Below are 13,705 nucleotides of genomic sequence, written 5' to 3'. Positions count from 1 at the left end.
GCTTTGCAGATGTTTCCTTCGCATGTATAGGGATTTAGGGGATGTAAATTTAGGAATAATACAGCAAAGTATGGAAGGATGATCGGATAATGATTCCTTGTGTTTCTTTTATCAAAAAACTAGACAACTATTAAGTCATGTGAATATGTTATTAAGTGTAAGGTTGCAGCTTGCTGAGTAAACTTCTCAGCAGCCATGCTGGCTTCAGCATTTTGAGCTCCCTCTGGGCTCACCATCTTATTGGTGTAGGTAGGCAGGCTGAGATGCCAATCCAGTTGAAGACTGTATTTCCTAGATTATTCAGATTCTGGATCTTGTTTCCTTTGCAGTTACACAAACATGTAACTGAGCTGATGGCTGCTTAAGTGTCACTAGCAGTGATGTCAAACATCAAGGCTTGCCTTAAAGTGTTGTAATTTCTTTAGCGTGGTCAACAAGTAAAAGGAAATTTGAATTAAAGAGTTGATGATAAAAATTCTTGAGAAAATGGAAGACCTGGATGTCTGCTTATCTATTGGCTGTGCTTTTTTTTTGTTACTGTTAAACTATCACTGTATAAAGTATACAGAGTAGACAAAATTGTAAAGCATGTGCATGCAAAGCATCTAAAGCATGTTAGGAGTGCATGCCAAAACTGGAGATCCCCTCTGTTAGCAGGATCCGGGTGTTGCTCTTAACTGGGTATCCGTGACTTCTGAATGATGTGACTTGAAAGACTGGGGAAAGCACCCATAGCTTTATGGTACTCTTCTAGGAAATGAGTTCTGCTTTGAACTCTCCTTCCCATTTTCTCATTTCCTGGATGAGCACAAATACTGTATAATTGTGAAGTCAACTTTCTGCCATCTGTTACCTGGAAAAAGTCATTTGGTTGCTACAAAAGAAGAGTTCAATTTACTAATCTTACTACCATAGAGGAGCCATGTCTGTGAAAGGTTTTATTTCAAGGTACTGCACTTAAATCATCTTAAAAGTAGGGTTTGAATTCTTCATTTGTAATGGAGTTGAGAAGATATTACTGTTCTTGTGAGTGGAAATGGAGAGGGGAAAAAAAGTCCTGGTAGCTGCTTGAAGATCTTATCCAGATCTGTGACAGGAGTAAAATGAGGGAGTAATACCATTAATAACTTCTGGAAAGGGGAGTGGCAGCAGTAGTAGGTACTTGTGGCTGCACTGTTACACCTACATGGCAATAACCAGATTATATGACGTAGGGTGTTTTAAGCTGTTAAAAATGCATATGCTGTCCCTCTCACCTGTAGGATATTTTAGTTAGAACGCTTAGTTTTATTAGTGGTTTTTTTTTTGTTGTTGTTGTTTACAGATTTAAGGTGCGTTTAAAATAAGCAAATGAAAACCCTCCCAAATCAGCTGTATTTCAACATGCTCAATAAATCACTTAGGAGCAAATGAATTGACTTCTCTGTCTTTCTTCTAAAGCTAGAGAGAATGATTCTATTTCTGGAGCAAAGCAACAGGATGAAAGAGCTGAGATAGTAAGTAGTTTTTAAGAGCTGTGCTATTCTTTAATTTCTTTTAAGCTCTTTAGTTGTATGCTTACATTCCTTGAGCCAAGAACAATAATTCTGTCATTTTCAGTCTAGGTCTTCCTGTCTGGCTATTTTCTGGAGTTACTGCTCACTGAAGTAAGCTTGTATAACACAGCTATAGATTGTGTTTTCACAAAAAATTCCCTTTGAGGAATATTTTTACTGCAAAAAATAAACTATGAATTTGGATTCAGTAGCAGTGGGAGTCATTCAAAGAAAAATCAAAGCTAGGAATTGCAACATACTGATTATTTGAGGGTTTACTTGTTCCACTTTATTCCCCCTCTGTCAAAGTTTTAATTATTGTTTGATTTAAGTTGTGCATTGAGTTCTTGCGCTCAACCCCTTTACCAAGAGTTAAAATTGAGGCTTCCTTTCAGACCTTTGATACTGTTACGTAAGGGACAGTTCCTGCTTAACTGTAGTTCTGTATATAAAAGCTGAATGATTTTTGAAACAAAACCTGGAATGTCACTACTGGGAATTCACTGCTAATACTTGAAACTTCACAGTTAATATTTGTAACAGCAAAACCACCATGCAAAAAGTGTTTCTTCTGTTTCTTTTTGAGAGACTTGCTTACTGCACACTAATGACCCCATTCACTTCCCCTGTGTGACCCTGTGTTGATTACAGAATGAAAGCTGGTTTGCATTGAGGATGGAGATCATCTGCTTACTTATTTGCAGGAAGTGTACCTGTGGAAACAGTGCTTTTTGTTGTAAGAGATGCAGAATCATTTAGAAATTGCAGTTGTTCATAGCTGCGTGCTGTACTGTTCATGTCACTGATGCACAGGGTATACAAACATGTTCCATGTCATCTTTGAATGTATCTTTGGTTTGCAGGTTTTGAACAACTTTTTATCTAAAGATGATGAATATACTGCAAAGAATGATTCAAGTCTGCTGTCCATATCAGAGGCAGTAAAACTAAATGCTAAAGATGACATAAAAGATCTTGGTAAGCATTGTTTTATAACTGTTACTCAATGTATTGTGATGGAAAGCTGAGGTTATGTTATGTAGTGTGTCTTGAAATAACCACGTAGCTTATTTATTCTGCCAGCTGTTAAGTCCATGAGTCAAATTAGGTTACAGTGCCTTTGGATGACAACCAGATCTGTGCTGGTTTAAGTGAAGGCACAAGACCGTATGGGAAAGCTGAGAGAAAAGGGGCTCAGGCTCAAGGTGGAGCAAGACTACTACCCCTGGCTATTAAATAGGTTTAGTGTAATTATGAAATTTCACATCAGTACTCATTTTTCTGTGGTGAGTTTTGATTTTTGCTATATCCTTTATATACTTATTTCATCTATTAATATCTCAAAGCATGACAGAACTATGAAAAAGGAATGTTATCATTGTTTAACAATGCAGAATATGTATAGACAAGGAAAAAGAAGTTTTGATTTTATGTTCTTAGAACATTAGTGAACAAGTGAAAATGTATGCTCTGATTTGAGCTTTTTGGTTATTTTGAGAAACAGTTACAGAAGGGAAGGATATTAACAGAAATTTATTAATCGTGTGGATGTAAAAGGATGTTGTAGAGACTGACACAGGCTAGATGGCATGATGTATCCTTGGGATTGTTGTCTCTCCTCCTTATCTGAATTGAAGGGAATACCATGAAAGCATTGTTTGACAAGCGTGAAGAATTGTGAAGTAATCAGTTTAGCATTTGACAAGGAGTTCTGAGAATCGTAGCATCACCAAGGTTGGAAAAGATCATCCAGTCCAACCATCCATTACCGATAGTTCTCACTAAACCACATCCCTCAACACAATGTCAAAATGTTCCTTGAACACCTCCAGGGAGTGCTGAGGTCTGAAGGCATTGTGGCTTGCAGAGCAATATGTACTGCTGGTTCTTCTAGTGTAGATTCAAGCATGCTAAGGGAAAAAAAGGGAGTTAGAAGAAATGGGTTGAGTGCTGTGTTTCAAAGGATTCAAGCTTGGGCAGGTCTGACACTCATTCAGTGTGTTACTCCAGAGCAGAAATGTTCCCAGCCTCTTTTTTTCTCTCACTTCTTGGCATCAGAATATTATCTTATCATAATCTTTCAGATATTTCTGGCTTAAATCCACTTAATTACAGTTTCATATTGGAGACTTTCACCGCACCGCCACTGCAGTCCTCAGGTGGCCGGGGCATCTGTACATACATGACTTGCCTCCTGTCTCCTCCCTCTTACAGCTGCTATTAAAGAGTAACCTATTTTAAAGACATACTTTTATCATTTTGAATGGAATCCTGAGTTGAAGAAAGGTAATGACTGTAAAATTGAATGCTGTATTTACCTGTAGAAATACAATACTATTCTTCAGTTATTTCCTGAAATGTATTTTTTTAATACTTTTTTTTTCCTCCTCATATTTAGATTCAGAGATGTTGGATGGTTTATTTGATGAGACAAATAACTTTGAAGATTCATTCAACTTGCCTGCTGAATCCAGTGGAGCTCTTCTACTGTTGCCACATGCTCTGGATGCGACAGAGAAATGTGAAATAAAAACAGACGAAGCACAGGGAAAGGGTGATGTTCTTCCTGAACAACATATGAGAAGAAAGACTGCCATTTCACAGGAAGTGAAAGCTGCTAACTGGACTGAAAAAAGCTGCTGTGTTGAAGTGAAGGATTCTGTATTCTGGAACACTGATGAAGATATCGTGGATAGTAAAGACAGATGCTTAATAGGGCATGAAAAAGAATTGGAGTGTCTTAGGATTGCAGGAAACTTGCAGGATAATAGAACACAGAAATCATCTGCAAATGAGAAGCTTGTGAAAGATGTGCTGTCTTCATCAAGCCAGTGGTCTCAGCTGAACTTGTCTGATCTTGATGCAAGTCATCTGGAAATGTCTATATGTAGCTCTCCACAGTCTGACTTGTGTAGAGAGAAAGGTTTAGAAGAGAAGTCAGTACTAATGACCAAGGGTGATGCTGTAGAAACAACTTTACTGAATAAATCAGAGCTCTCAAGTGCCTATTTGTCAGAAAATTGCAGAGATATGGAGATGTCTACAAACAACCCAACATCAGAAATAACTCCAGTGAAACCTGTGTGTACAAGTCCAAAGTTGGTAAAAGGATGTGCACAAGAGGAGGTCTCTAAAATGAGCTTTTTAAACTGTAGTTCTTTTTTAATTGAAAGTACAAATGTCATGGAGTATTCTGTGGTCTATAACAGCACCTTTTCCACACATTTGAAAGCAACTTCAAAATCTGTGATAGCTGATGTTCTTTCTCGCCCTCTTATATGTAGTGCTGCATCACCAGATAATTGCAGTGACCTACATTTAACAAATAGTGAAAATGCTCTTAGAAAATCTAGCTTTAAAAGTCTAAATATGTTATCCCGATTGAGGAAGAAATCCAAGGGATTTATTTATACAATAAATAATACTTTAGTGTATCAGGAAGAAAATGTGCAGAAAGAAGTAACCTCTGAATCACCTGCTAATCCTGTATTAACACACTTGGAATCTCATTTATGTGAATTTAAAGGTTGTCAGGTGGCCACAGATGGTAATCAAGGTATGTTATTAAGCTTTTCTTTATTTTTGGAGGATTCTCCATTTACTAAACAACTTTTCTGTGAATACTTAAAATTGTGTAAAACCTTATATTTGTGATAAAGTAGATCTGCAAATATTTTGGTAACCAGAATGTGGAATTTATCTGTCATAGTGACAGAAGAGCATAAATGTTTTCAGGTAGTCTGGTGCTAATTTATTGTTTTCACCTCAGGTTATCTTCTGCAATAGAAACTTCCACTGTTCTAATTAAGCACATCAATTATGTCTGTCAATGCTGTTCAGACACCCAAAGTGTCAAGGGCCATCCTGTCTCCTGATGATCTCTTAGATATTATAAGCAGAATGTTATTTATTTTTTTTCCTAAAATTAGGGGATTTAAGACTGTTGATCTGTTTCATCTGGAAGCACAAAATATTAAATATACATATATATATATATATATTTAATGAAAGCAAGGACTGCTCCTATTTTTAGAAAATCTTACTTTTGGTAGAAAAAATTGCTTTACATTAGGAACAGAAGTACCATTCTGTAAAGTGTGAAACAAATTCTTGTGCTGAGACACGAGGAATGGAAGCCCTTCTCTTCAAATTTTGTTACAATTCATTATTTATTTCATGATGGCATTAACTATAGCCTACTTGTCACTGCTTAATAGAACAAAATCAGATGAGACATCGCAAATCCTTTCAAGGCATTCACATTTGGGAAGGAAAGTGTTATTTATGGTACCAGTGTTATTTATTGTATCAGTGTTAAGTATATTTAGAAATGATCATGGAGGCCAATATTGTATGAAGATTTGAATTTGCATTGAGTAAAAATGGAAAATTGCATTTGTTTGAATAAATGAGAGCTAGTTTAACATAGCTTTTCTCTAATGTATTTTCTTGTAGACTGCTTGCTTTCGGCTGAGAGACAATCAAATATCAAAGAAGATAATTTCAACACTCCTACCATACAGGTAGATACAAAGGATAACTCATCTGATAATACTGTCAACAATAGGCTGAAACAAGAAGAGCTGAGTGACTCAGGGAAAAAGGCAAGAGAGTATCAACCTGCTACCTCATTTAAATGCTTAAAAGCATCTCATACTCAGAGTGAAGACACAACAGATTGTTTAAATAGTGGAAGAATTTCAAATATAAAACGTAAGGTACTAACTTCAGCATACCTAATGGCAAGAAGGCGTTCCAGATTGTTTTCTGAAGACTGTTGCTTAAGGAAAGGCAAGAATGACGCATATATCAGTCCTAATGTGAACAGTCAAGCTGCTGCACCTCAGAGCCCTAAGCCTCCATGGTCCTCTCCTAGTAGTAGTGATTGTTTGATTGATATGCACCATGGCACTGCATTTGTGACAAACAGCAAGCTCAATAATACTTTGAGTCAGATCAAGTTTGGCATGAACACGGTCAGTAGTAACTCTTGCAATAAAATATCAGCTGATAAAAGACATTCTTCAGATCAGTTGTCAGTAGGTGAATGTAGAGAAATAGTTGCACCTTTGGGAATAAGCTGCTTAGAAAACAGTAGTACTGGCTTAAAACAATGGGGGAAAGAAGATGTAGCTGAAAATCAAGAAATACTTTCTATTAAAAACAGTAAAAACCCTCAAGCAGCTGCTTGGACTAATGTATCTGTAGAGGGTGCTGAAAAACTCTTGGATTGCATAGATAATTCTTTGAATGAAGTAGTTTCTGAAGAAGATAGACAAGTAGCACCTGTGTGTTTCAACACAAAGCCAAGTGAAAACCTAAAACATGAAGGGAAATCATCAGGAGATCTTAACAAGTGCAGTTCAAATCTGAGCTTCAGGGGCTTCCAGACTGCTTCCAATAAGCAGATTAAATTCTCTGAAAGCAGCATAGCAAAAGGCAAAATGCTGTTCAGAGATATTGAAAATGAATGCTTTGAAGTTTCTTCCATGGAAGGAGTGAGAAATTTTTCGAATCAAGTTCAGAAGGACAATTTATTTTCCTCAGATTTGGAAAGCAAAACAGGCAGTACTTCATCTGGTTTGCAGACAACGTGTACACAGTATATTCCACATGAAGTTGATTTCGATAGAAAATCACCTAAAAATCAACTATCCATCCAAGAACCAGATCAGTCTTTGACAGCAAGCCAAGAAGCTGAAATTGTTGAGCTTTCTAATATCCTGGAAGAAACGGGTAGCCAGTTTGAATTCACGCAATTTAGAAAGCAAAGTAATGTGATCCATAGTCATGTTCAGCAGCTTGGAGCAACAAATGTGGAAAACGCTTCTAAATCAGGGGAAGATGTTAATTTCTGTAACTCTCTTAAATCTGAAAATCATGTAATAAATGATGAGTTTTGCAGTAAGTTGAAAAATGAAAATGAATGTAAAATGGTAGAATATGAAAAAGAAAACACAGTGGTTTTCCACGGAAATAATAAAAAAGTTACTTTTACTAACTTGGACAAAAATGGAAGTAGAATATCCAACCATGAGAGCTGTCCAGTACCTTTACAGGCCAGCTTTTCTAATTTTGTAGGATTTACTTCAGCTGGAGGTAAAAAAATAAATATTTCTAAGGCAGCTTTGACCAGATCTGCAGAGCTTTTCAAGGACTTGGATGATGATAACTTTTTGGTTAAGTCTTCTAATACCGGATGCTGCAATTCAGATGGGCATGTGTCTTTTAAAAGGAATTTTCTCGGGTGCCAGACAAAAGAAGAGAAAGGAGGAATACTTTGTGTCCCAAACATCAAAAGAATAGGTTCCCACCATTCAGAGAAAAAATATGCAGAAAATATTAGTACCCCATGTAAGGAAAATACAGAAAACTGGACAGAAATATTAAGTGATAATGAAAACATTGATTTCAGTTGTACTAATGCCTCTGGAATGAGAAACAGTCTGTCATCCTTTAAAAAACCTTACCAGAACTGTAACAATTCTGATCAGTTTCTGAATCAAGGAGACAGCCTAGTTGAAAGTTGTTTGCAAGACACATCATATTTGATTTCTCTAGGAGATGATATTACCAGTGCAGAAGAACGTGGTTTAAGTGTTTCAGATGAAATGGAAAACCTGTCCCCTAATCAGAAAGAAGACAGAAAGCAGGAAGATGAGCACTTGCTGCTAAACTGTCAAGCTGCAGATACTGATGCTGTATCCATTTCTGACTCATCTTTGTGTAGTTCTCTGCATGATCTCAATGTACAGTCTGGGGAAAGAGATACAGATGTGTCAGAGAACTCTAGTAAACAAAAGACAAATAGTGTCAATGTGGAAGGAGAAGACTCTGCACATAAAAACCTATTTGTGAGTGAAAGTGGGATTAAAATAGGCTCTTACCAACATCATCTAGTACCTTCTGAGCAAGAGACACATGTTGATAAAGTTAAAGGAACTTATCTGACTGGTTTTCATACTGCTGGTGGCAAGAAAATAACAATTGCTGATGGATTTTTGGCTAAAGCTGAACAGTTTTTTTCAGAAAATAATGTTGATTTAGGAAAAGATGATAATGACTGTTTTGAGGACTGCTTAAGGAAATGTAATAAAAGCTATGTCAAAGACCGTGACTTATGTATGGACAGTGTTGCTCAATGTGATGCAGATGTACTTAATTTTAAAGACACACTTATTCCCAAAGAACCTGGGGACCAACTAAAGCAGGCAATAGAGGGGAGTCCCAGTAAACAAGCTATTAATCTTGACAACATTAAAGTGGGTGTGTTTATTAATGATGAAGATTGTGAAAGAAATTCGGCAGCTCCGTGTGCAAATAAGGAAGCTTTTGTCAGACCTGGAAAGTCAGGAGTAGAATCTCTTCCTGGACCTGGGAGTAATTCTTTAAGTAGAACTTTTTTGATTGAAGATAAAAAATTGATTGCAGAGAGATATGCAGAATACTCAGCAAAAAAGAGGGATAATTCAGAAAGCAAATCTGACTTTCCTCTGAAGCATACTACATCTCTGCAGTTAACAAAGGTGTCAAGTGACCTTGCAGATAATTCTGTGCCTGGTGGTATTATTCAGACTGTATCTGCTGAGGATAGTTGCAAATCTAGTCAGTCCATGCTCTTAACTCACAGTAGTGTTCCAGAAAGTACCTCACCTTATCTGAACTGTGGCATCAAGGAGAGCGACTTAAAACATTTCAATGAACCTTGTTGTAATACAGACTGCTTCACAAGTACTGAAGATAATGCTTTCCAAAAACAGTCTGAAGTCGATCTTCCTGAGGATGGAACTAATTTAACCTGCTTACAAGAAACATCACTTAATGCTGAATGTCAAAAGCGTGGTCTGAAGCAAGTGTTCAGTACAGCAAAAGGTAAAGCGGTCTCTGTTTCAGAAAGTGCATTAGCAAGCATCAGACAGACATTTCAAACAGATTGTGGTGCACATGTAAAATCTGAAATTGAGACTAAATCAGGAACTAATCAAACAGAAATTGCTGGAAGTTCATCTTCCAGCATTCATGCTGGGGGTCCTGTTTTTGCTACATCTTTAGATGCTACAAAAAGCGAGATGAATTTGGCTGCATCTCATTTAATTAATGGAAATGGGAATCTTATTGAAAACAGTCACCAAAGTGCAAACACATTTGCAGATGCAGATTCTGTTCCAGATTTTCAGATGCAATGCTTTGAGCAGAAGAGTGTGCCGTGTAAGCAGATGCAGCAGTCAGGCCCTTCAGGGAACCTTGGGTTTTTCAGTACAGCAAGTGGGAAGCCCGTGCAACTATCAGAAGAGTCACTAAAGAAAGCTAGACAGCTCTTTTGTGAAATGGAAGTTAGCCATTCATCAGGGCTACAAGATGCACATTTGCTTGAAGATGTTGAAAAACCCAGAAACCATGATGAAATATTTCCTGGGGAAATGCAGCTGCCAAGAGGGAAGGAGAACGCCAGCGTGGGTAAGATTTCAAGTCCTGCTTTGGGGTTCAGCACTGCAAGTGGAAAGCAAGTGACCATCTCTGAAAGTGCCTATCGGAAAGCAAAGGCAATTTTAAAGGAAGCAGATGACTTTTTAAGCAGTGAGCTTGGTGCTACGGATGACCTTTGTGAAATTAAAGAGAATGGTCAACATGCAGGATATTTAACTGGTAAAGTAATCTCAGAATCCCAAATTGAAAAAAGCTGCAGTGAGGAACTTGGCTTGAAAAGCGTTTGCCCTGATGAAATTAAGTCTTTTCCAAGCACTCACCGTGTCAAAATTACAGAGTATGTACCACATAGTAAGAGAAACAGCCAGTCAGCACCATTGAAAAATAGCTTTCAGCAAGATGAGTCCAGATTTTTCAGAAAAGGAGAGCTGAATCTGGGAATGGAAACAGAGTCTGAATCAGATTTATGCAGTGCTACACGTAAAGCAGAAATAAACGTTTTCCAAACTCCAAAAGGCTACTTGAAAACAGAGGCTGTAGAAAGTGCAAAAGCTTTTATGGAAGATGATCTTTCAGATTCTGGAGTCCAGGTTAAGTCTGCACAGTCCTTCACTGGCAAAATGTCAGAGAACTTTCAGAATAAACCTTTTGGGAAGAGACGCTTGGATGAAAACGACTCACTTGGTAGGTCTTTGTCTTGTATCTGTTTGATTCAATAATAATAAGTTGTTGTGATTTAGCATTTAGCATTGCTTTTTTTTTTAATGGGAAGTGGGTCACCATAAACCCACGTAGCTGCACAAATTCAGGTGCAAGTGTTGGAAAGACTAATGTAAGTAAGTGTGGGCAGGCATAAAAAGGTATATAAGAGTATGTCAGGCCAACCCCAGTCAGCCCTTGGCACAGCTGAACTGTAGCCTGGAAGGAACGGACCTACTGATTAGAGTCTGACACCAGCTGCCTTATGGAAACCATTAATGGTAGCACCATACAAGCTTTTTCCTGTGCAGAAGAAGACTTTGCAAAGCATGCTGAACTAGCTCTGTGTTGGAAAAGGATGTTAAAGTTATCCAAAAACTTGCTAATTCTGTTTGCTGTGACTTCTTTAGTGTTTTATTTAGCAATCTATTTAAGTTGTACAGTATTGGCAAGAAACTGAACTTAAAATAAACATCCCTGTTTTTATCATAGGAGAACCTCCAATTAAAAGACAGCTGCTGCTTGAATTTGAGAAGATGACGATCCCCCCCAGATCTTTGAAACCTTTGAGAAGCACTCCTGATGGTAATCCTGGTGTTCTTATGTTCTAAGCAGAAATCTCATGTTAGGCATTACCTTTAAAATTCTTTAGTTTCCAGTCAACTAACAGAAAGTGATTGCTTAAGTGATTTGTTTATCACTATAGTCATAAAAATTCAGGAAACTGCTATGGTAATGTCTCTGCTGACTTGGACTCATGTAATTAACAGCATGACTTACCATGTAGTATCTAAATACATGAAGCTGCACTGCTTTTGCAAGAACCCTGCTTTATTTCCAGCATGGTAGGAATTCATCCAGTTTCTCATAGAAGTAAGGCTCGCTATTACCAGCTTCAGTGGGAGGAGGAATGTGTTTTACTGATCTGTGAATTTTCAATCAAAACTTATATCTACAGGAAATTAAGAAAGTGCTGATGATTTTATCTTATAATAATTAGTGCGGAATATGCCTGCTGATAGCTGTGTTATGGATGCTTTTAATATTTCATACTGGGTGATCTGTATGCTCTGGAAGTTGAGGTTTTGAAGACTGAGCTGATGCTTTAAGGAAAGCTCATCATGGCTGTTGTGTTAGGGTAATGTGACTCTGGATGCTGCTTTTGCTTATGGGATCAGCTGTGTTTTTCAAGGAGCTTGTTCTTTCACAGCACTGTGTGCTGTCACCTAGAATTCAGAAGCGGTGTGCATGTGGTACATCAGAAAAGCTTGCACAGCTAGTAATTATTGCCAACCAGCCTGAGATGAGAGGTGTTTCTTTACAGCTGCTGCTTTTTGAAGCCTTGGAAATGACACAGCATGTAAAATAATCCATTTTGGGTGGGTTGATGTGATGTTACAGAGGACTTCCCTTTCACATACAGGGTGCTGGAATATTGCTGGGTAGTTCTGTGAAAATTTCTTGCATCTTATTACTGTCACTTCCATTTTTAATTGCCTCACTGAGCTGTCCTCTCACCTAGGCAGTGACATGCATTACTCACTACAAGAATTTAAAAGCATAATCTTCCTTTTTCTCTAAAGTGAATGATATGTCCCTGCAAAGCAGGGGTGCTAAATGGCTACTAATGTTATTTTTGTCAGATATTTGGTCCTGCTTTGGTCTGCCTTTATTGTCCCTCGAAGGAGGTACCTTCTGTGCCTTGTTATTCAAAATGGAATTATATCTGAATTTCTTCTGCAAGTGAGAATTACTACTTTAAATAAAGTACTTCAAAATATTATCTAGATTTTTAAGGAGAAAGTTGAAATGAAAGTCATACTTAATTTGAAATAGTGAGTCTGCATCAGATACGGTGGGGTGGGGGGGGGAAAGAAACAACATAGTCTTCTGAGTAGTTCATGGGAAATTAAAACCACTGTTCTTAAACACCTTATTCCAACTCATAGACAATCTCTTAGGTACCTGATGGGTACGCAGTTACCCACAAAGCTGGCTTCCTTTTGGCAGTACAAAAGCACCAAGCATTTACAGATACCATAGTAAGTGCAGTGACTCACACACATCAGTGTGCAGAAATGATTTTGTAACTAGGTATTTGAGTCCTAAAAAGTGTCTCTTTGGAACAAATGTATTGGTTACAGTATGCTACTGAATTTGTTCTAAGCATGAAATTAAGAAGTTTTTAATGGAATTTGTAAGTTGCTGCCAGAGAATAATTTTATACGCTTCATACATAAATATTACTGTACCCTGCAGCAGATTGTTAACAGTTTTACTCTGGTGGAACAAATGAAAGCAGTTCTAATTTCCAGAGCAGTCCTGCCTCTGGCTTCAGGAACATGTGGCATCTTGTAGCTGTGACTTGTCATCTGAAACTTCCTCCTGGAAACCAAAGGGCATCCAGCAAACGGTTTAAATTCCAGGCTGACATGATTTAGATCTGTTGGTAATGGCGACATAAGCACATCCCTAGAAAGTCTGAATGAGAAGTTCTGTGCAAATGTGCCCTTTTCTGTTGCAAATATAGTTGTTGGGTTTTTTTGTTGGTGGTGTTATTTAAAGTTGCTAAATGAGTTCTAAATTGAATGGGAAGTCTGCCTGGAATCAAATACATGTTAAACGTTTCCCTTTCAGAAGCCTAAAACATCCTGCAGGCTTACAAATGGGAGCATTTGGGAATACAGCGCTATGATGATTTATCTTTTAGATCTGAGTGCAGCCAGTGTGAAGAACAACTGAGGCTTAATTAGAGAGAGCCTCAGCTAATAATTGGTTTTCAATCCGTGTTTTCACTGCGAGAACCTAAAGTAAAGCATAAAGAAAAACATCAGAACTTGTGTGTTCCCAGATGTGTTGGAATTAATTCTGCATTTAGAGTTTCTTCAAATGGCCAGATGACTCACACTTAATGCCTGCCAGGTTGTTGTTTTATATTGAACAAGAGAAGATACTTTTAAGTTTTTTGTGTCCAAAAAGATGGCATGTGGTTGGATGTCACCTTTCCCAAGATATCCCACAGTCAGGGATATCTCATGAGAGAA

General features: G+C 37.7%; 1 protein-coding gene across 2 annotated transcripts in view; it reads left to right on the top strand.

The window, feature by feature from the left end:
• The window catches only part of BRCA2 (BRCA2 DNA repair associated), a 32,718-nt gene that overhangs the window by 4,948 nt on the left and 14,065 nt on the right, over nt 1-13,705 (top strand). For both annotated transcript variants that reach the window (XM_015852023.2, XM_015852024.1), the window contains exons 8-12: nt 1,441-1,496; nt 2,399-2,513; nt 3,934-5,091; nt 5,991-10,646; nt 11,154-11,246. In XM_015852023.2, the coding sequence (XP_015707509.1) occupies nt 1,441-1,496; nt 2,399-2,513; nt 3,934-5,091; nt 5,991-10,646; nt 11,154-11,246 (6,078 nt within the window). The remainder of the gene's footprint in view (nt 1-1,440; nt 1,497-2,398; nt 2,514-3,933; nt 5,092-5,990; nt 10,647-11,153; nt 11,247-13,705) is intronic.

Source organism: Coturnix japonica, chromosome 1, assembly GCF_001577835.2.
Source record: "Coturnix japonica isolate 7356 chromosome 1, Coturnix japonica 2.1, whole genome shotgun sequence".
Lineage (NCBI taxonomy): Eukaryota > Metazoa > Chordata > Aves > Galliformes > Phasianidae > Coturnix > Coturnix japonica.
This window is presented reverse-complemented; position numbering and strand designations above follow the sequence as displayed.